This window comes from Mesoplodon densirostris, chromosome 8 (assembly GCF_025265405.1).
Source record: "Mesoplodon densirostris isolate mMesDen1 chromosome 8, mMesDen1 primary haplotype, whole genome shotgun sequence".
In the NCBI taxonomy this organism is placed as follows: domain Eukaryota; kingdom Metazoa; phylum Chordata; class Mammalia; order Artiodactyla; family Ziphiidae; genus Mesoplodon; species Mesoplodon densirostris.
Genome location: NC_082668.1, coordinates 25606082 through 25630812, shown reverse-complemented (window position 1 = coordinate 25630812; position 24731 = coordinate 25606082). Strand labels below are relative to the sequence as shown.

Genomic DNA, 24731 nt, shown 5'->3' with positions numbered 1-24731 from the left:
TAGGTCTGGTGGGTTATTATCTTGCTCCTTCTCCTGCTGTGTGTTTTTCTGTCTTCTCATTTTGCTTATGTTACTGTGTTTGGGGTCTCCTTTTTGCAGGCTGCAGGTTCGTAGTTCCTGTTGTTTTTGGTGTCTGTCCCCAGTGGCTAAGGTTGGTTTAGTGGGTTGTGTAGGCTTCTTGGTGGAGGGGACTACTGCCTGTGTTCTGGTGGATGAGGCTGGATCTTGTCTTTCTGGTGGGCAGGTCCACGTCTGGTGGTGTGTTTTGGGGTGTCTGTGGACTTTTTATGATTTTAGGCCACCTCTCTGCTAATGTGTGGCGTTGTGTTCCTGTCTTGCTAGTTGTTTGGCATAGGGTGTCCAGCACTATAGCTTGCTGATCGTTGAGTGAAGCTGGGTGCTGCTGTTGAGTTTGATATTGTGTGGAGCTGGGAGGTCTCTTGTGGACCAGTGTCCTGAAGTTGGCTCTCCCACCTCAGAGGCACAGCACTGACTCCTGGCTCCTCAATTTGGGATGATTTGTTGTCTATTCATGTATTCCACAGATGCAGGGTACATCAAGTTGATTGTGGAGCTTTAATCCGCTGCTTCTGAGGCTGCTGGGAGAGGTTTCCCTTTCTCTTCTTTGTTCTCACAGCTCCTGGGTCTCAGCTTTGGATTTGGCCCCGCCTCTGCGTGTAGGTCGCCAGAGGGCATCTGTTCTTCGCTCAGACAGGACAGGGTTAAAGGAGCAGCCTCTTCGGGGACTCTGGCTCACTCAGGCCGGGTGGGAGGGAGGGGCACGGAGTGCGGGGCGAGCCTGCAGCGGCAGAGGTCGGCGTGACGTTGCACCAGCCCGAGGCGCGCCGTGCGTTCTCCCAGGGAAGCCGCCCCCGGACCCCGGGACCCCGGCAGTGGCAGGCTGCACAGGCTCCCGGAAGGGCAGCGTGGACAGCGACCCGCGCTCGCACACAAGCTTCCCGGCGGCGGCAGCAGCAGCCCCAGCGTCCCACGCCCATCTCTGGGCTCCGCGCTCCCAGCCGCGACCCGCGCCCGTCTCTGGAGCCCCTCCACGCGGCGCCCTCAATCCCCTCTCCCCGCGCACCAGGAAACCAAGACGGAAGAAAAAGTCCCCTGCCTCCTCGGCAGCTCCAGAGCCCCCCCGGACTCCCTCCCGGCTAGCTGTGGCACACCAGCCCCCCCCAGGCCGAGTTCCCGCCGCCAGCCCCAGTCCTCCCCCCGCGCCCCGACCGAAGCCCGAGTCTCAGCTCCAGCGCTGCCCGCCCCGGTGGGGGAGCAGACAATCCTCTCGGGCTGGTGAGCGCCGCTTGGCACCGCTCCTCTGTGCGGGAATCTCTCCGCTTTGCCCTACCCAGGTATGTGGGGAGTTTCTTGCCTTTTGGGAGGTCTGGGGTCTTCTGCCAGCGTTCAGTAGGTGTTCTGTAGGAGTTGTTCCACGTGTAGCTGTATTTCTGGTGTATCCGTGGGGAGGAAGGTGATCTCCGCGTCTTACTCTTCCGCCATCTTACCCCTGTTGCCTTCTCTACCTGTCATTCTTATTGCAAGAAGAAACTGAGGATAAAAAGGTTAAGGAATTTGTTCAAGATCAAATGAGTAGAATTTATCAGACACCAAAATCCTTTGTGTTCCAAAAAGATAATATTTCTCAAAATACCTTGGAACTAGAGTACTCCATTAGAAATTCCCTAAGAAATACAATTTAGATGACTTCTGTTAATGCCACTGGCCCCAAATTATCACCTCCAGTAGAATCCTGTAAACTTAAAGTTCATGGGGAAAATCTAATATGAGAAAATTCACTCCCTTGTTGGATCCTCGTTATAAATTAGTTTTCCAGATCATGCTCTCTCTAAGCTTAGAGACCATGTGTATTTGAGTCCAATGTTTCCCAAAGGGCGGTAAACAAGATAATTTCAGGTACACAGAGTCCATTAAATAACACTGGATCACATTGTGTGAAAATTCTTCCTTCTGATTACATCAAAGAGAAAGTCCCAGTGTGGTGTCTCTGTATCTTTAACAAATCTCTAACTCTTGGCTATTGTCTTTCTCTAAAGGAGAGAAAAAGAAATCCTCAGGCTCTGAGCCTTTGTTAATCATGTTTTTTCTTTGCATTAATGTTTTATTATTTTACATTTTTGTTGAAGATATTGGAGTTTCATTTTTAGTAGTAATATTTAACTTAATTTTAAAATATATTTATTTATGTAGAAAAATGATTCAATAAAAAATTAAAAGAAAGTAAGAGTACAGTTTCAGGTGGGTAGGACAAAAATTATGAAGACATTTTAATATTGACTATAGCTGTAAAATACTGTCTTAATCTAATATTTTCATTTTACAAAAGAGAAATAGGAAACTCAGAGAGTTAAATAATTTGCACTGGATTACACCATTAGAGAGTTTAGAACCTAGGTTTTCTGTTTGTCCATTAACTGTTTGAAATAAGTGCTTTGGCAAAAGTGAATCATGAATATATAAGTTTTAAGCAGGAAAGAATAAAGGCACAGCAAGAGCAAGAGTGACATGAGACTTACATGGAGGGTACTCAAAAGCAGCTCAGGGGGTAGATCTAGATACTTTTTGAGACATCATTCAACCAGGAAAACCGCCAGTCAAGAATGATCCATGAGATGTGGACTAACTCTAGTCAAGATGAAATCTATAGCTGAGATGGTGGCTAATAAGTTTTAACCCTCCCAAGACAAACCACCCAAGCATCTTAGCATTTTAATAAAGACTCTGAGAAGTGAAAAGCATTTAAAACCAAAGGAATGAAATTTTAAAGAAAGCTTAGTGTGTTCAGGGGCCATACTAGTATTTTCTACACCATACTATAACACTCTTCAAATCCCTGTTGGCTGGAACCTAAGTAAAAATAAATAAATTATAAAGGAAAATCAGAAGACGATTTTAGGTAAAGCTATGATTCTAGAATCACATCAGCTATGCACAAACACCTTGCACTAAATCTATCACTGGAAGGCTAGAAACATTACTATCTGCCTTTTGAGAAGTTAAAGTATAATTGAACAGCACAGAGTATCTTCTGGGGAAGTAGCATCACTCTCCAAGAAAATGGAAGATTCAAAAAAAAAAAAAAAGGCCTACATGTTTTCTACCAACTTCCTACCCAATGCACAAAACCCTGTCTCTCCTTTCCTGATCAATCTTGACTGAGTATCCTCCGTGGAAAAGGCAGAATTTTATGATGGAGACAGCGTTTTACAGGTGAATGGATGTGAGATTTGGAGACAGAGATCTGGATTCATTTCTTGGCTACATCCCCTTTTTTTCTGTGTTTGACTTTGATAGACTCTGTCCTTCTCTGCAAAATGTTGATAATAATGGCAATGTCATTGTATTATCATGAATATAAAGTAAGAAACACTCAGTGAAGGTAAGAGAATTAAATAACATTCAATGGGTGCCTACAATGTGCCAGGCTCCTTAAATTCATCTTCTCTTTTTTGCTGCTGTATGGTACCAATGGCCCAATGCCTGGAAAATACAAGGTGTTCGATTAAGAGTTCTGTCTATTTTCCCCATCTAACAAGGCACCCCATTATATTGTTAGAATGCTCTAATTGTTAGCAAAATTTTTATTTTAAGCTAAAATCTGTCTCCTTTTAACTTCTGCCTAATTCTATCTTCGGGAACAACTCAAAACTAAGCCACTACCTTTTCTATGAGAGCCCTTCAAATTTCTGAAAACAATTACCATGTTTTCCTTTTGTCCTTTCCTCACCAGGGTCAAAACACCCACTTCTTTCAACTGTTACTTTTGAGGCATGGCTTTCTGGAAACATACTGTCCCAAATGCCTATTATAGACACAATCTAAGCCAGTCAATTATGTCCTTAAACTTAGGGCCTTTATCTGAACATAATAGTCCAAATGCAGTTTAAAAAAAGTTGTTGAATCTGTGTTGAGCAGCTTACTGACCAGTGAATTAGACTCTCCTTTTAGCAGTATTTATGCTAGCAGGATACATATTTTTTTATTATTTTTTTCTCGCATGGGAGGGAGGGCACTAATACACATGACATGGTTAAACAATTAAATATCATAAAGACTAGATCTATTTTTGTTGGAGAACATATTGTGACAATTCGTTTCGAAGTTTCCTTTTCAGTTAGCCACAGATATAGTATGAGTTCTATAATTAAAATGTAGAAGACATTAATGGGGCTTAATTATCTATAAAGGTAAACTTTGTTATGAGTTCTTAAGTGATTCTCTTCAGAATATTCTGAGTTTAAGGTCTGTCAGCTACTGATGCATGACCTGAGCAAGTCAGTTAACCTTTCTGTGCCTCAGTGCCCTCATCAGTAAAACGGAAGTGTCCTGCTACTTCACAGGGGCATGAGAATCATTCAATTAAAAAGACACATTGTGCATAAACACGAAGATACCAAGGCAAAAGGTGCCTTATAAATCTTGAATAGAGGAGTCAATGTTTTTTAAGGTGAAGCTCTCCCACTCAAAATATTAAAAATCTAAGCAATTTGGAAAGCACAGTGGAGTCCATTTAACACATGCTTTACTTACTAGTATATTCCTGTACTTCTGGCTTCCTCTCAGCTCACCAAAATCCATCCTGTCTCCAGACTTTTATTTATTGCTTACTCCTCTTTTCTTCTAAGCTTTTTAATATGGTCTATCCCTTTGTAAAGAACACAACTTCTTTCCTTTTACCATATTCCTCTCTATTTGCATCACACGTTAGTTAACTTGTTCCCTCTGCTTCCTTAGGAAGGACATTTGATTGCTGACCCCATGAGTGCTCACACCTTCCCTACATCCTGCTTCATGGGGAATAATAAAGCAGATGCTATTGCAACTGTCTCACTGAAACATAGTAAGAACTGAGGACAAAATGCCCAACTAAGTCACACTCCATTGACATCTGATTGTCCTTTAACTGATAAGAAGAAAAATCAAAATGGGACTTTTCCAGAGCAGAGTTATCTGTGAATTTTGTCACCAGGAATGCTTTCAAATTAGTTCCTGAAATAAAACTGCAGCTTCCCATCTTGATTCTAAATGTGTTATAATTACATTCAACAAACACAAGGTTAAGCCAAGCGCTTAACAACTGGGTTATTGTCCCCAAAGACGTAAGTACAACTAATCATTTGGTGAGCTTAACTTCTTATTTGCTGAACCTAATTGCAGAGTTTGAGATAAATGCAGCAGTCACCTAGTCTTTGCAAATGAAAGTTTTCTTGATAAATGCTTTACTAACACTTCCATTCTCTGGCTATTCTCCTAGCCAACTTTTGACTGAGTCCTGACAGTGTACATTAGTTGGGATGCAAAGCACATTTCCATTGAGAAAGTCTTCCTGAAAAACTGATAGAAATTCAAGAAAGCTGCCACCAGATATCTTTGGCAACAACTGGCTCTCCTTCCTTTGTCCCTGTTACATCCAGGACAATACATTTGCCTAAGTACCTAAATTTGAGATCTCAGAGTCTTTTTGTATACTTCTCACCCACAAACTCTATATTCAGTTAGTCATTAAGTCCTATTAAATCTATTTTTACAATGATTATTGAATGTATCTCATGATTTCAACTGTCACAGCAACCAACTGGTTCCAGGCTCTCATCAACCTAATAATCAAAACTTCAGATATCGAAATAACTTCATACTGCCACAAGATTGAGTTCCCCAAATAATACTTTCACGTTAATAACTGGTCTTGTCTTCACGGGCCTCTCACTGTTGTGGCCTCTCTCGTTGCGGAGCACAGGCTCCGGATGCGCAGGCTCAGCGGCCATGGCTCAGGGGCCCAGCCACTCCGCAGCATGTGGGATCTTCCCGAACCAGGACACGAACCCGTGTCCCCTGCATAGGCAGGCAGACTCTCGACCACTGCGCCAACAGAGAATCCCCAACTGGTCTTGTCTTAAAGGCTCACCACAATTTGGTCCGGGTCTCCCTTTCCTACCTTTATGTCCTACCACCTCCACATTTCTGTTGCATCTCAACTCTTTCCCCTATGCACAAAATAATTCTTCTTTTTGTCTTTTTTAACCTCCACATTTGTATACTGAATAAAAAAATGGAGGAAACTTTCCAAGTGAAAGTACATCTAGAATTCCTTCTCCATTTTCTCTGTTCTTTTATAACTCTTTATAACTCTTATTATTTTTTCACAACTAACAAGTTTTATTTCCTCTATGAATTTTTTAAAAGACTCTATGTACTATTTTCTGTCTGAAGTTTAGGTTTACAACAAAAATGAGCAGGAGACAGAGATTTCTTATATGTCCCTTGCCTCCACACATGCATAACTTCCTCCACTATCAATATTACTCACAGAATGCTTTTTTTTTTATTTTTTTTAAACCAAGGATGAACCTACATCATCCCACATAATCTTCCAAAGTCCATAATTTACCTTAGGGTTGACTGTTGGTGTTTCATATTCCATGTGTTTGGACAAAGATATAATGACATAATTATAAAAGTATATAAAAGTATATAAAGTACAATACTCATCATTATAGTATCATACAGAGTGTTTCCACTGTCCTCAAAATCCCCTGTGATCTGCCTTTTCATCTCTCCCTACCTCTGCTGGTTGCACTAGCAACCACTGATTTATTTATTATCTCCACAGTTTTGCCTTTTCCAAAATGTCATGCAGTTGGAATCATATAGCTGTCTCACAGTCCTTGGATAGTTTGTTCTGTTTTTTCAGTCTTTGCTCTCCTTGCTTTTAAGTCTTTGAGGATTCTGCTGATGTATCCTCTAACTTAGAGATTGTTTCCTCAGCCATGTCCAGTCTACTAATAAGCCCATCAAAGGCAATCTTCAGTTCAGTCACATTGTTTTTTTGTTTGTTTGTTTGATGTTTGTTGATCTCTAGCATCTCTTTTTGCTTCTTTCATTTTTTAATATTGATTTATTTTATTTATTTATTTATTTATTTATTTATTTTGGCTGTCCAGGTTTTAGTTGCGACCCGCGGGATCTTTAGTTGTTGCATGTGTACTCAGTTGCGGCATGCGGACTCTTAGTTGTGGTATGTGAACTCTTAGTTGCAGCATGCATGTGGGATCTAGTTCCCTGACCAGGGATCAAACCCAGGCCCCTTGCACTGGGAACGCAGAGTCTTATCCACTGGACCACCAGGGAAGTCCCTAGTTCTTTCTTAATATTTCCATCTCTCTGCTTACTGTGACCATCTCTTCTTGCATTCTGTCTACTTTATCTACTAGAGCACATAGCATATTAATCACAGTTGTTTTAAACTCCTGGTCTGATAATACTTGCCATGTCTGGTTCTGATGCTTGTTCTGCATCTTCAAAATGTGTTTTTTGCCTTTTGGTATGTCTTGGAATTTTTTCTTGATAGTCAGACATGGTGTGTTAGATATATAAAAGGAGGTGGTGTAAGTAGGCCTTTAGTAATGTGGTGAGGAGACAGGAAGTGTTCTATAGTCCTATGATTAGATCTCAGTCTTTTAGTGAGCCTATGCCTCTGAACTGTGATCTCCACAAGTGTTTTTCAGTTTTTTATCTCCCCTTTTTGGTGGGACAGGATGGCTAGAGTGGGGTGGAGTTGGGTATTTCCCTTCCCCGGGTCAGTAAGCCTCTGATAATACCTAGCAGGTTAGGTTCTAGTTAACTAATTTCCCCTGAGGGCAGGCCTTTTAAGAAGAATGACATGTATTTCAAAATAGTTCCTTTTCTCCTCTCTCTGCCAGAAGCCTAAGGGGATTTTTCTCCCACATTTACTGTGGAAATTCATTGAACTTCTGGAGGTAAATCCCACAGTATTATGGGGGCTCCCCTATGACTGGGTGCCCCTGAAGAGTTGTTGATTTTTCAGTCTCTTCAGCGTTTTTATTTGTTGTTAGGACAGAGTGGTGACTTCCAAGCTCTTTATATGTGGAACAGGAAACCAATTCTATGAATCTTTTCATGACACCTGCCCCAAACACATCTAAATACATAATATTCAATCATCCATTATTTATCTTATGCATTTTTGTGTGTGTGCTAGGCAGGGTGCTAGGTGCTGGGAACATAAAGAAGGACAAAATGTAGTCCTTGATCTTATGGGGACTAGAGTCCATTCTGGGAATGTCTGTGACATATACTACCTGTACTACTTTTTCAGCATTTATAAGGTTTAGGCTAGGAACTGTTAACTTGTAGTTCTATACTTCTTTGTTAAACACAGTACAACAACTTAGTAAGAATTGGCAGTCAATAAAGATGTGCTAAGTGAATACTTATTTTTTTATGATAAAATCTAAATAGTGAAGTAGATAAATGTGTCTCAAAACATTTTTGTAGGGCTTTCCTCATTCCATCAGCTACCTGCACCGAGTAAGCCTGGGTCTGTTCAGGGTCCCCAACCACAGTGGCTCTCCCAAGGCCCATCTTCTGCCACAATCAATCTAGTTCTGAAATTTAAAACAAAACTTTTTTTTCTATAAAAATCTATTTCCCTTGTTTCAAGTTTTCTAAAAACCTGTTCTCTCTAAGTAACAGCTTTGGTAAATAGTGGGCAGTAGCAAGGCAAGGTGCAAGTGTCTGAACTCTGAGGTGAAAGAACTGGGTCAAAATTCTGGCTTAGCTGTGCGGTCCTGAAAATGTCACTACATTTCATCACTTACAAAAGGAGAATAAGGCTTCTCTGGTGGCGGAGTGGTTGAGAGTCCGCCTGCCAATGCAGGGGACACGAGTTTGTGGCCCAGTCCAGGAAGATCCCACATGCCACGGAGCGGCTGGGCCTGTGAGCCATGGCTGCTAAGCCTGCGTGTCCGAAGCCTGTGCTCTGCAACGGGAGAGGCCGCAACAGTGAGAGGCCCGCGTACCGCAAAAAAAAAAAAAAAAAAAAAGAATCAGAGAAAAATAAAGCTAATGAAAATGAACATAATTATGAATTTTTAAAAAAAGGTTTTATTTGATTATATTCCAGTGTTTGGAAATTAGAATTAAAAGGTAGCCCACTGCCAAAACGCTCCTAGTTTTTTTTTTTTTTTTTTTTTTTTTTTTTCCGTACGCGGGCCTCTCACTGTTGTGGCCTCTCCCGTTGCGGAGCACAGGCTCCGGATGCGCAGGCCCAGTGGCCATGGCTCACGGGCCCAGCTGCTCCGCAGCATATGGGATCCTCCCAGACCGGGGCACGAACCCGTATCCCCTGCATCGGCAGGCGGACTCTCAACCACTGCGCCACCAGGGAGGCCCTGCTCCTAGTTATTTTTTAAAACTCACATAAATATCATTTGTTCTCTCTCTTTGAACCAAGGTCTTTGCTACTTATAAATAAAAAAGGTGAAGAAATAACCTTTATACACTCAATTCCCCAGAGCAAAGAGTATCTAAGAATCATAGAGTTAGATGGGTTTGTTATTTGCATTTTTCTCTAATTAAGGTTGAAACAAGCCTGTAAATTAATTATACTCACCATTTAAGCCAAATTTAAATACCACAACCCCAAAAAATATTTTAAAAATCTCTGCATCTGCTCAGCATCTTAATAAATTCATTTTTAATTTAAGTATATTTGCAACAAGGGCATTTTTTCCCCTGGAAAATGGATTACAATGTATGAACTTAAAAAAAATCTTTTATTAAGCAGTTTCATTCTTAATAACATTCTCTTAGAAACATTATATAGGGCTAGTGCACTAATTTGACTCAATCCTAGAAAATAATGGCTCATATATATATATATATATATATATGTATATGTATGTCACTAATTTATATTTATAATATATATGCATATATTTGTATATGTAATAGAATTATAAATTATACTGTTCTATTTCTTATTTCTATTTTCCCCATACTCCTTCAAATATTCAGTTTCTACTAAATGTATATTTTTTATAGATACTATGGAATTTATTTTGTTTTTAATATTTTTAAGATATAGAGAAAACTGTCAAATATATATATTATTTAATATTTCACTTAAATGATTAAGAAAAAAGGTTTTTAAAATATGCTTATATAACTGCCAAAGAGAGAGTATAGACACGTTTCATCTTTTGATTTTTCATGTAGAACTGCTGAAAAGCATCAGGATTTTGAATCAGTGTATATTTTCAGATTAAATAGTATTTAACCTCTGAGAAAAAAGATATATTTTTCCAGGTCAAGTGTAAATTGCACAGCTTTTTCAATTGCAATACAAGTTCTATGATTAGATTTAGTACAAAATCAAGTTTCAATTTAAGATCCAGCTGTAAATATATATGTATAAAATTATATATGTAGTATGTTTAACAGTCCTAGAAATAGCTTTCAGAAACTATCAAAGATTTGAAAATTTCATTTAACCCAGAATGTCTGCTTTGGCCCAACAAACATCTTAAAATACTATTCTCTCAACTTCATTTTTAGTATTCTCTATCTCACCCAGCTAAGATTTCATCAACTAAAGACAGCAAATATGTTGTATTTTACCACAAATGTAGTTTTACACAAAATTCAAACAGAAAGAGAAATTAAAAAGTTATAACACCGTATCTTATTTCACTGCTTGGTTAGCTGACATGTATTTCTTGAAGGTGCAATTTCTTTGAGCCTCATGCTAGTTAGTTCTAAGTTTTCTGAATGTTGTGCTTCATAGTTTTCTCTTGCCCTCTGTCCCAAGTAAGGATACAGAAAATAAAACAACAACAATATTTTGTTAAATGAGAAAATAGTTATAGGATACAAATACTTGATATAGGAATCTTACTTATTTGTCCACCATTTAATGGAGTTACAAATATATCACTTATTTATCTTATAAAGCTCTTCAGGAAAACTTAAATTCAGGCTTGTTCTCCCTTTCTATATAATCCAATTAAAATATGTGTACAATTGAAATAGATATGCTGATTTAGAAAATGTTGCCCTCATATTTTAGGTAAATGTGAATATAATACATGTGGACCCACCTTTACTATGCCATAGATATTTAATTTAAATGGTGTTTTCCTCTCCAATTTTTAATGCTTCTAGAATATCACTACTTTTCTCATCCTGATTCCAATCAATCTTTCCAACACAATCTCACACAAGTCATTCTATCTGGTACATAATGATCTAAAAACAAACATGGATAGGCAGTGATAGCTATTATTTTTTTTCTTTTTTTTATAGCCACGCCAAGTGGCTTGCCAGATTTAAGTTCCCTGATACAATCTGTGCCCTCGGCAGTGAAAGCATGGAGTCCTAACCACTGGACCACCAGGGAATTCCCGATAACTACTATTTAAGCAAACTATTTAAGAAAGCATTTTCTAACCCAAAGAAATAAAGTATCTTGTAAATTATCTATTTTAAGAATGAATTTTTCAGTGCAGGGTTTTGCTAAATCATTCTACACAGCAGAAAGTTTAGCACAGGCGGAGTTCAATGTGAGTGAGTAGGATATTGAAACAACACAAAACAAATACAAACACCATACACTGGTGGATTTAATTTTAGTCATCTGCTTTGAACTGCCAGAGGAGAATAAAAGGTAGGCCCTGAAGCTAGAAGTGGGTTGAAATGTAAATATTTCAGGATTTTATATTGAGCATGACTAATTGTTCATTCATACTGGAAACAGCTATGAAATAGGCAAAAACAGGGTTGCTTGTTGCAACCTGAAAGTCATTAGTGCCAAGCATCATCCTTGATTTACTGTAACAAAACCATGCTGATGAAGCCAAGGTCTTAGGTTCCAGTGAGCCAGTCTGCATCTTGCAGTCTCTTATTTGCAGACTTATCTGCCTTTCTGCAAATATTTGTCCTTAGAAGAGTAACTATGCATAAGTATGAAAATGAAGTAATGTATATTAGGTCCATTACCAGCACGGGGAAAATGATGCAAATTTCATGTCCTATGGAGAGTGGTTGAAAAAGCAACATCCTCATACATGGAAAAAAAAATATATATATATATATATAAATATATATATATATATATAAAATAAAAGAGGATGATAGTTCCATAGCATTATAAAATATTATTAACTAAAAGACAAAGCTAATATTTAAATTTAAGAATAGGACTTTTCTTTAGTAAAGAAAAAATGAACTATTTATATGATTTCTATAAAGAAATAACACGTTTTATTTTTCAAAAATAGACAGTGTTAGATGGCACTGTTTCTTATATACTCAAAAAACTCCCTATAGCTCTGTCAAATATACAATAAAAGACTTTGTTTTTCAAAATTTGTTGCAGTCCCATTGCAACATGTGTTATTCATTACCTGAGAGTAGATACTTTTAAAAGCTTTTTGCTTTAAAAAACTATACTTTCTGACTCTTTCAAAGTCATTGCCTTTTGCTACCAATAACAGAATATTAATGCTGCTCTTTGAAAAGATATCTTAATGTATCAATTTATTTTATTTATTTTTCAGTAATAAAAGACATGTTTAATCATTAAGATTTAAGGTTTCTAGACTGCAGCACGCAGAAGTCCAATGAATTACTGGCACTGTAGTATTCCAGGTCAATGGATCAACTGCTAAATAAATGTATCTCTTCATCTCTTCTTAACATACACTTTTTCCAAAACAATTTGCAAACAACTAAATTCAAGCCACAGATTAAAAGTGATTACCTGTTATAACAATGGTTGAAGATAGGTATTAACATTCCTTATATATACTCTACATTATACATCACACTGCTTTACACTTATTTGGTACTCAAAAATTGTTTGCTTAAAGTGAATATATAAAACAGAGAAAATATTTAAAGTACAAAAGCTAGCAGGTCAGGCACCTTGTTAGAAGCTCTGAGTTACTGAATGCCAGCAGTAGCAAGGAAGACCAATGAGATGACAAAGGAGAGAAACCCTCAAGAATTTTAATGAGGGTAAAAGGTCTAATGGTTCATTCCCATTACTTGTTATATTTCATCTTGTTTTAGAGAGTTCACAAAGTGTAAGACAATAGCACAAAATCTGTGATTTTTATGCCTTGCTGTTTTCTATTATAAGTCTTAACCTTGTGACGGTGACAAAGTACATAGTAAGTAAGTTTTAGGGCCTTTTTCTAGCCAACTATACAGTGTCTCAGGGGTCTAAATTGAAGTACTATTAACTAGATTTTTTCCCCAAGAAGAAATATAAAAACTTGAGGTTACAACAAAGCTGGGTTAAAAGGTGTATACAGAGATAAACATCAAGTTTGATATAATAAAACCATCTTGAAAGAAGACATTTCAAAGTATTTTAATAACATATATCTAACAAAGATTAAGAAAGTATCTACAAAACATTACAGGGTTGTTGGTTTTTTTTATTATATATAAGCACATCTTCAATCCAATTTCAAAGGCCCACTTCTGCTCTGTTCTTGAGATCTTGGGAGATATACTAGATAAGATATTTTAGTATCAGTGAGAGAAAACAAACCTATCTAGTTTAAGGGAAAAAAGGGAAATCACCTCAAGGCTACTATCAAGTTCCAAGAGTTATCCTATTGACCCAATGGCTGTAATGCAACCAATCTTCAGAAGCAGACTGGAACCTGGAAATGAATGGCTTCCTCATTATTAATTTGGGGTGAATGATCTCTTTCTCTGGTCTCTATGTCAGTTCCAGTGTGTTGGCTCCATTCTGCTGTTTTCACAGCTCTCTCTGACACTCAAACAATGAGGAAAAAACAGCTGTGTTCTGGTACCCAAGTGGTCAAGAAGCTAACTAATATAGAAACTGAATGGTCTTAGTCAAAATTCCAAATCCTCATGGGAGTGGATTCTGATTGACCCAGCCTGTGTCTTATGCCCACACATCTGACCTGTGGAGCTGTCACACTGAAATAACATGAGGAGGGTCCCACATATTTATCTAGGGAACATACCACATACAAAATAGCGATTTATAATTATTATTAAATATTAAGAATAACACATTTGTCCATTAAACAAAGAATTAATGAAAACCTATTATATTTTAGGCACCATTCTAGACACTGACTATTCAGATGGTAAAAGAGGTAAACAGAGTATATGGTTAAACTGCTCTTGTGAATCACAGAAACTAGAGTGATTTCTTACAAAACAAACAACAAAAAAACACTATGACCTTGCTAGTAGAGCCGAAAATAAGGATGGAAAATATTTTTAAAACAAAAATACTTTCTTAATTTCTTAAAGACAGAAATAAATTCCAAAATGAAATTTAAAATCCCTATCTATGATGTCTTTCTAAACACCTTATAGATATGGGTCATTCTTAGAGGAAGGGAAATTGCACATCTCTATAAAAAGTGGCTCAATGAATTACAGTTCTATAAATATATGTGAGGGCTATGTAATCCATAGGATAAGTTAATGAAAGTTTACTATTCACTCATACAATTCAAAATTTATCATAAATGATAGGATAATATAACATAACTAGATTTCCTTTATAGGGCTCTACTTATTGCAATGTGTCAATATCGAACAGATTATGTACTTTGGAAGGAAGTTACTAAAAACACAAATGAACCATAATGTAGTTATCAGAAGGAATTAAATTTTATATTAAATGGAGAGCTTTTAGCATATTCTAAGGTATAGCTAGAAATAATGGCTCATCCAGTGCAGTAGAATGAAGATTTCAGCTAATAGTCCTAACTTTCAGGGACTCACCAAAAAACAGAGAATGGGAATCCAGAGAGTTCTGTCCTAGGACCACTTCTTGGACTAACACTTGTCAATCTCCCTTGACTATTTCATCTTATCCCCAAATGCTAATTTGTCATTGGGTGCTGATGTTTCCTAAATATTTATCTATAGTATAAGGGTCTCTATCTCTCCAATTGAATATTTCATTCCATCCCCCAATTTATCTTTATCCACACTATACTATAAGTTCCATGAGAGGAAGAACCCTGTTTGATTCATTTGAATGCATGTGTCCAGTATCTAAAGCAATAACACTAGGTACACATTTATTAACTCTGACTTAGGGCCTTCATTCTAAGCCTTAACTTATATTACTCCCATTGGAATACCCTCCCACCCACCCATTTTGTGAGCCTCTATTCATTTTCTCATGACTCAATCTAAGCATGTTTCTGGTGAAATCTTTCCTGAATCCTTCAGAATTACCCATTCCTTTCTTTGACCAGCACCCACGCTTACCATTAACACAAGACCATGCCTTCATTCTGATTCTGGCTTCTTATTTCAGTCTTGGCAACTAAAAAATTTTGTATGTGCATATATATGTATATATGCACACACACTCATACATACAGTAATTACTTATTACACATCTGTAACCCTCTACAAGACTGCAAGATTGTTGAAACCAAGAACAATAGATTACTTGCTATTGTATCCTTGGGCTAAGACCATTTGCTGAGTAAATGAATATATGTCACTATTAGAAATGATTTTTTCCAAAGGAACAAAGTATTAGCTGTTATTAGTAAGTCAAAAACAAAAAGAAAACCTATTATAGTTATCATTAAACAAACATTAAAATTGAGATATGTGCATGAGTTAGTACAAAGTTTATATGAATTTTTAGAGATGCTTCTTAGGAGCCAATAATTACTTTTTTAAAGAAATAACTTATGTCTTGCTTCAAGTATAAATCTTGGTCCTCCTTATTTTATGCTTTCCCAAATCTGTTCATTCTATTAACTTATTTTTTTTTTTACTTCAGGATAGTTCCTAAAAATGTAGAATATCCAAGAATATAGACCATGATGCCCAAAGATTTATATGCTACTTTCATATTTCTAAGATTAAAATGGACTAAAGTCAATTTTTTGATCATTCAGTTACCTTATAAGGGATTAAGAATGATAAAATAATAAAATATGTAATAATCAAGACAATTTTATGTTATTTATTTTAAAGACTGTCATAGTACTCATGATATTTTTTTGTTAAGCCAGTGAAATCTAGAGCAAACAAAACAAGGAAAGAATAAAAAGAAAAACTAACATCTTAGATTGCCTTTTTAAATTTTCTCATATTATTCTGTTCTAACAGACCATTTAACCTATATCCCCTGTTTTAGAATTCAGCTCTTACTTTTCCTTTTCTACAACATCATTGAGTTTCTTGGCATTTCTAACTAAATCTACAAATCAGCTCATATACCATCAAGTTTTTATTTTGATTTTGAAGAATAAATTCTATCTGAAAATAATCAAGACAGGTTAGAAACTTGCAAGCAAATTTTAATAACTAATACTCAGATGCACTGCTATGAAGAGGTTGTTCTAGGATAGCTTGTATGTGTTCATTTCTTGAAACGGTAGTCCAAAATAGAAAAAAAAAAGTGCTAAGTTCTTTTTAGGTCTTCTCACTCAAGGCTTCAGATAAATTTTTACTATCTACTCTTGATAAACAAAGATGTCATAATTAAACACCATAGCTAATACAAGCTACATAACTTATAGAATTAGAGTTCTATCAACCAAACAATACTATATGGAAACACCTTGATATGGAAATTCCCTATATCAATACTAGTATGATAGTCATTTTAAAAGCAGATATCATGTCTCATAGTGTTATTTAAATTTTGAGGTGGTACATTTTCTGAGGTTGTTATCACTTCTAGACATTTTTATTACATTCAAAGTATTTCAAAATGACTGTTTTTTACTTCTTATCTAAGTATGGAATGATTAAAATTATCATAGTTGTCTAATTTACTATCTACTAAATAGTTTACTGTATCAGTATACAAAACATTATTTACATCTTTATTTATATAAGACAGTGCTCCTGAGAAGTGTGTAAATAATATTGAAAATAAGATTGAATATATTCTAGGGATGTTATTATTTAAAATAATCTTATTAATTCTTTTATGAAGAATAAATTATTAGTTATACAAAACACTGCATCCTCATCTCACTTCATCAAAGTCTCTTTGAAGTTCGGATTTTCCTATACCTGTTCCGGATGAAGCAAAACTTAAGAAACTGTAGGCATTAAGCCAATAACAGGTTTAACAGAATAAGGATAAATGAGAGACCCAAAAACAAGTCTGTAAAAGGACTCGTCTCTGGGTACCTTCATATATGCACATGTGCGTTTATATGCATGCATATATCAACTTATATAAGTACTTGTGATTTCCTATGACTATAAATAATTTGTTGGTTTTCAAAAACAGATGTCATTTTTCTTCTAAAGTTAACAGTATTACTCTCATTATGGTAATATGAAATAGTTTAAAATTTCCAAAGTGACAGAATGGGGCAGAAAAGGAGATTACTAGCTAAAGTTACCAATTCTTATCTGATTGGTCCTCTGATGCTCCTAGTCCACAGCCTAAAGTTTTCCTCTTGTCCGCCATTCAGAAAAAGACACACTTGCTAGAAGTCATGTCCTACACCCTGACAGAATCTTCTATCAATCTTAGGGCAACAGTAACTGTTCTAAACTAGGGTGTCAATCATGATGCAATTGGTACTCTTTTTCTTTTCCTGGGTGTGCCTCGGCATCTCTTCTCTTCTACATGTCTACAGTCATGAACACTGCCAGGCAGGGCGGACAAACATAACCATCAGGTACAAGAAGCTGGTCTGTTTATGCATTGTGACACCACTGTGCATTTACAAAGAAAGAAGAGAAAGAGACAACTTTACCCGCAGAAAAGAGAGGTCCCGGTTGTGCTCGATGCTGGTTATCTCCAGGTTGCCCATGACTACCTCACAGTTCTCATAGTATTTGCGCAAGGCTCGGTACTGCTGTTCCAGGTCAGAGAGAGAGCTCAACTTATTCTCTGTTCCTGCACACACTGCCAAGACAAGAAGAAACATGGGAAGTTATGTAAACTTTATATGACATGCACCATGACAATATTTCCCTCAACTCTCTTCCATAACAATCTACTCCAATTCCCTGAATTAAACTATTTTGAATGTTATTAAGACCCATAACCCAAACACTCATAAATATCTTCACTTTTATTTTTTCCAGCTTTACTGAATTATAATTGACATATAACATTATGTACGTTTAAGGAGTATGCATGCGGTTTTGATACACTTATATATTGCAAAATGATTACCACCATAGCATTAGTGAACATCACCATCATGTCACCTGATTACCATTGTTGTTGTTGTTGTTGTTGTGTGTGTGTGTGTGTGTGTGGTGAGAACATTTAAGATTTACTCTCCCAGCAACTTTCAAGTATATAATACAGTATTGTTAACTATAATCACCATGTTACACCCAAACTTATTCATCTTATAAGTGGAAGTTAGTACTTTTTGACAAAAATCTCCTCATTTCCTCATCCCCAAGTCCCTGGTAACCACCATTCTTCTCTTCGTTTCTATGAGTTCAGCTTCTTTAGATTCCACATATAAGTGACATCATACATTTACATTCATAAAATGTATGTACTAATCACAGAGAGTAGGAAAGCATGGGTTCCACAGAAACATATAGCAAGGAGATAAACTTAAAATAATCACATTTGCTGTGGGCATATAAAACATGTAAATACATTTAATTTCACTCAAACAGGATTTTCTTTCAAATTTATAATTTACTCTCTTTTCTACATATGAAAGTAAATCAAAATCGAAAGATGATAAAAGTAACAATTTTATTTTAAAAATATTTTTGTATTGCAAAGTAATCTGATCTTAGTCAGTAAATTTTCTACAGAATTAAAACTTATGCTTTAAGCCCTCAAAAATGCTACCTTTTAAAATAAAAATATTAAACAACTTAGATTGAAACATTTATAAACATACACTACAAAGAGAATATGTACTGAATTTATAAACTTTTATCAATATCAACTGTGTCGTTGTGTATTCATTAGTGTTCTGGGGTAAAATAGACTGTTAATAAATGTTCTCAATCTGCCAACTTTGGGGGGTGGATTTTGAATGTTTATATATAAGCACATGAGTATACACACATCTGTGTTTTTTAGGTTGTGTGTGTATGTATCTTTCCTTTCTTCCAGAAGTCAGTTTCAGTTATTACTTCTCATGGTTTGCATAGCCACCTGAACAATTTAATGCTCCAACTCTACCATTTAATGTACCAATTCTAATCTTCAATAAACTGAAAAAACTCTATTATGAATCTTGTAATAAGTGTGTAAAGTTAAAAAAATGAATTGTGAATGAAACATCTTTGAGTACATTACATGATATACACCAAACTTAAGACAAGATATATGGAGTAAACACTGAAGACACTAGAAAAATAGCTTAGTAATGTAATGTCAAATATACGTTTGTGTGTCATCTCCACAAGAATGACAAAGAAGACATGAGGCTTGATGTGGTGCTCAAGGGGATAAGTTTCAATACAGAAAGGAAAAAAAAATCTAGATTGGTATATTCTAAATAATTAGGGCCACCATAAAGCCTGCTTTTGCCTATTGACACATCAAAAATAACAAAAATCTGGATCTAAAAGTCTGAAGAATAACATAGACCTCTAACCATAGTGGAAGTTCATTATAAAAACAAAAATAAAACACAAACTCTTCTTGTCTGGATTTCTAAACCTCATCAAACAGTATATTTTCTAGAAATACTCTTTTATAAGTGGAATTGTGTCCTTCTAAGAGATATATTGAAGTCCTAACCCCTGGCACCTGTGAATGTGACCTTGTTTGGAAATATGGTTTATGAAATGAAGGTAGGGTGAGTACATTAGAATAGGCTCTAACCCAATATATTCAATGTCCTTCTAAGAGCAAAACACCCTGTGAACATCAAGAGGCACAGGGGGAAAGCCATGTGATGACAGAGGCAAAGATGGGAGTGATGCAGCTGCAAACCAAGGGATGCCAGCAATTGATGGCCAACACCAGAAGCTAGGAAAGATTCTATCGTGAGTCTCAGAGGGAGCTTGACCTTACTGACACCTTTATACTAGACTTTTAGCCTCTAGAACTGTGAAAGAATAAATTATTATTGCTTTAAGCCACCTAGACTGGGGTACTTTGTTAAAGATGCCCTAGGATATACAATCTTCAGACTATTTCTACCTGAAATCTCACATTTAAAGAAACATTAAAAATCACTTCCATACTCCAGAGTTCGATTAGTTTATCACCTTGAAGTTACTCTCCCCATTCTCCCTTCTGAATGTCAGAGTCCTCATACACCATGCTGGAACTCATTTGTTGCCCTTGAGAATGTACTTTTTGTAGTGATAAGGATGGATACAAAGACTTCTAGAACCCTCAATATCCATTCTCTTCTTCCTTCACAGTAACAGACTGCACAATTTTAGCTGGGCTTGTGGCCACCCCAAATAAAGATTACATTTCTCTGCTCCTCTTGGAGGTAAACTTTGCAGGGGACTAAGTTCTAACATGTTGTGTGACACTTTCCCAGAACTTTATTTAAAACATGGTTGGAGCCTAACTTTGACTCCTTTCTTCCCCACACCTTCCTCCAGTCTGCTGCCTGGAATGGAGATGTGATGGTTTAAAACTTGAACCGCCATCTTGGAGCACAGGAATGAGGCACACACTCTAGAGACTGGCTGAGAAATGAGCTAAAGGAACCAGGATTTTCAAACAAACCTGTTTACATGTTTATTAATCATGTTTATTATCATTAACATCAAGATAATAGTGAATTTTGGTCCTGGCTCCTAAAATATTATATGTAGGAAGGATTAAATTCAAATTAAGTTATATGCTTCTAACCTGAAGTAATTTTAACTATTCTGTCTTGTTGTTTAACTGAATTTATTCCAATCGTAATAAAACTACCAAATCATTCTTGATCATCTGAAAATTTTACTGGTTCTGTGGAAGTTTCCCTTATTACTAAAACTAACAAACATTATGAAAAAAATAAACTTCTATTGATAAGTACAGTAATATTCAACATAAGCAGGAGAACAAGAAGCAATTGATTCTGGTATATGATCCTTCTCCATCAAGATCAAAATCCCACTTTTTTTTTTCAATAAACTGTACAGACTCTAAAAAACACTCCTGAGCCACAATCTTTATTTTTATTGCTCACAGCAGCTTTATAACTTGTAAAATGTCTGCTGAGAAAAGGTACAGTTATATGGGTTTATGAAATATAGATTTCAATTATTTTAAATTCCAAGGAGGACAAGCTTATATTTTAATGCAACTACCGATGGGGGTAATTAAGCATTGATTAAGAAACTTGCTCACCATTTCTAAAATGTATACAATGCCACATTGCAATTTATGTATCGTTTATGTTGTACAAGTTTCTTTCAGTCGGAGATAAAACTCACACTTTAATATCAATATGTAAACATCTAAATGAAAAGATTTCTAAAATATTTAGTGTATTCTGACCTTTTCTATAAAAGCTTAAACAAATTTTGGGAGAAAATCTATCAATATAACTGTAATGCCTATGCATTTTTTCATGCTTCTCATTCTGCATATATGAAAATATATAATATTAAATTGTTATTAATTATTATTACAATAATCTGTCATATAAGAGACCTACAAAGGCTATAAACTCTTTGAAGACAGATGCAATATATTAATCATTATTTTGTATCTGCTGAGCTGTATAGCATAGTGCTTTGCAAGAAAGTTTTTTTTTTTTTTTTTACATTTATAAATACCTTTTATTGCATGCATTTAGTTTCACATTTTTTGGGTAATTCAATTTTTCTGTGGAAAGCTTAAAGGAAATTTGAACAAAGTGAATAATTTAACTTTTACCAATAGGTGACTGCCCATTTCACAGAGGACTTCTTGCTGAATTCTGCAATTTCTCAACTGATGGGACTCAGTAGTGCTCTCTCGGTAAGTGGCCCATCTGTGCTTACTTGCTGGTAGCCAAGGACGGGGCGTGGTTTCCAGTCACAATGGTGAGGTGGCCTGCAGCTCCTAGAGGTCAGAGACCATGCCTTTCTCTCTAAAGTCTGGTGTATAGTAGGTGCCCCATAAAGTGAATAGGTGTGACTGAGTTAACTGATTAGCCACGCCTCTGGAAGACACTGAGTGTTTGCAGGAACTGGCAAAGAATAGGGACCCCTGAGATCCCAGAGAGGGGTAAGAGGACCCCTGTCCAGGAGGTTCCACGTTGCAGAATCTTTGAGCAAGTATCTGCATTTCCCACTGGTTCTGCACACACAGGAGCTTAGCTGAGTTGTTAAGACAATTAGAACTGACCCAGATTCTAATCTGGTCTCCATCTTTTGGTTAACTGTGTACCCAGGGACAGATGACTCCCTCTCTAACCCTTAGCTACTTCATCTTTCAAATGGGGTAACAATACTGCCCTTGAAGGGTAGTAAGAACCAAATGAGTTATTTAATAATGTTAATTGCCATAAAAACAATTATAACTTGTATTCAGAAAATAACCCTCAATTCAGAAAAGTACCCATGTTCAATAAATGATCAGCTGTATTTTTATATACCATATGACCATATGAAAACAGAAAATTGGAATAAGTATATTTAAAAATATCTTTCAGTAACAACAAAAAATTATACAGTAAACAAATTCTAAATAATCAGAATACTCTATTCTCCAAACATTCTGATTTTTGGAGTTTTTACTATACATGGTTCCAGTTAGGAAATATTTTTGTCACAGTGAGACTTTCCTTTATATTTATGTTTGAGTCAAGCTATCTATAACGAGTATAATACTCCTCATAACTTTCATCTTGAAAGACGGACTTGATTTTAAAAGAACTAGTTTTGATAGATGCATAAAAATCATTTGTATTTCTCTTCATGAAGGCTTCACTGAATGCCTCACAACTTCCATTTGTCAATCGATTTTACAATCAGGCAATGTATACAAGACAATGCTTAAACCATCAAGTTTCATTGATTTCACAAAGCTGTTTATCAGACAGAATTGAAAAATCTTTTTCACCAGCCAAAAGAAGTTTAACAAAATTCAGCCCCCTTTGCCAACACTATTATAAACTCCTTAAACTATAAGCTTACAATAATCAAGCTTCAGAAATCCCGAATTTACATCTACTCCCTGGAGTTTTCATTTCAACTGTAACTCCAGGAGTAAAGCTATATGTGAGGCCTTAATAAAATCACCAATTATTCTATTTGGTATTGATTCCATCACAAATACAGCTATAGTTGCAAACATGGGCTTTTTAGTCTTAAGATTTACATCCAACAGTGAGTGAACTACATGATTCTCATTCAGTAAAAAAATTAAGACTATAATTAGGAGTTTGTAGTAATATAAAAATGTTGGTTAACAAAATTATTCATTTATTCATGGGCAAATATATTAGAAGCACAAAGAAGAAACATTAGCAATATCCATATTAATACTAAAAATCAATTATTGCCTCCACGCTTATGGCTGTGGAAACCAGCACTCCATTTGCTTACTTAAGATGAAAAGAGGGGGAAAAAATTAAATCAAAATATTGCCTGACTTTCAAATCAAATGCCTATGTGAGATATTAAGAAATGAATAATTATTTATTTAGCATCTACTGTTGACCTAGTATCATGAAAAAATGTATATTGATTAAAATGCCCAAGGCCTTTTGTAAGGGCTCATGAAGTTGTACATGGCACATAGTAAGGAAAGCAGCAAGCAGTATATGTAAGTTATGTATATATTGTGTATGCACCATTCAGGGACTGTCTGCATAAAAAATATTTGGTAACCTGATAAAAGTTCTCTATCTCTAATTTTTTTATCTGATTTAACACTAAGTACTTTCTCTTTCAGAAATATTACCATAATAAATATGTTTTAGTTTAATGTACATTGTTGGGCATTTAAAAATCATTAAAAATATAAAATAATTAAAGAGAATATCGGAAGTAGCATACATTTTCAGTGACTACTGAGTGCTATTATAGTTACACAAAGAAGTTTTGCAGCTCTATGTTCAACATATATACTGAAATGGGGCCAAATTTGCTACTTCCTCTACTATAGCCATTTAATCCAAGCCACCAAGGCTATATCTACCCTGGACTTTGAAAGCAGCCTCTTGACTAACTTCTTACTTTTCCTATTTGCCCCTGTTAATTCTTTGCACAGAGACCAGAGTGATCTTTTTAAAAACATGAATCATTCACATCACTCCATCACTGAAAACAACCCTTGGCTTCTAATCACATTTATTATAAAATCCAAACTTCTTACTATAGTCTGTAGAACATATATTCAGATCTTTGCTCAAAAGTCACTCTTTCAGAAAAGCCTTCTCTGACTATCTTATCTACAATAGATACCAGGTCCCCATTCATCATACTCTGTCTTCTTTGCCTTCTTTATTTTTGTTTTACTGCTATCAGAAATTATATTATACACTTGTTTGTTTACTTGTTTATTATATGTCTCTACATTAGAATGCAAGCTCCGTTCTCAGAGGCCCTTTCTCTGCTCAACACCTAAAGAGAAGACACATAGCAGACTCTCAGTCAATACCTGTTGAATAAATAAAATGGACCTTGGAGAAATAATTAAGCCAGTATCAAATGCTAGTCCTGTTTTTAAGAGCTGAATGAACTTGAGCAAGTCACTTTGTTACTTGGAGTTATGTGGAATGAGCACTGGGCAAGGGCAGTGAAGGTCAGGATGCCATTGCTCCAACATTTTCTAGCTGTGTAAATTGGGACAATTATTTTCTTCTCATTGGGTCCAATTTTCTCTTTTCTTTATGTTTCCTTCCAGCTCGAAAATTCTGTGATTGATTGAATTTATTTCTAAAATACTTATTGAAAACCTACTCTACACTGTTGGGAATGTAAATTGGTACAGCCACTATGGAAAACAGTATGGAGGTTCCTTAAGAAACTAAAAACAGAGCTAA

General features: G+C 36.0%; 1 protein-coding gene across 1 annotated transcript in view; it reads right to left on the bottom strand.

The window, feature by feature from the left end:
- The window catches only part of ERBB4 (erb-b2 receptor tyrosine kinase 4), a 728717-nt gene extending 710973 nt beyond the window's left edge, over positions 1-17744 (bottom strand). The window contains exon 1 of the mRNA XM_060107375.1: positions 17571-17744. Within this exon, the coding sequence (XP_059963358.1) occupies positions 17571-17744 (174 nt within the window). The remainder of the gene's footprint in view (positions 1-17570) is intronic.
- Between the last annotated feature and the right edge of the window lie 6987 nt (positions 17745-24731).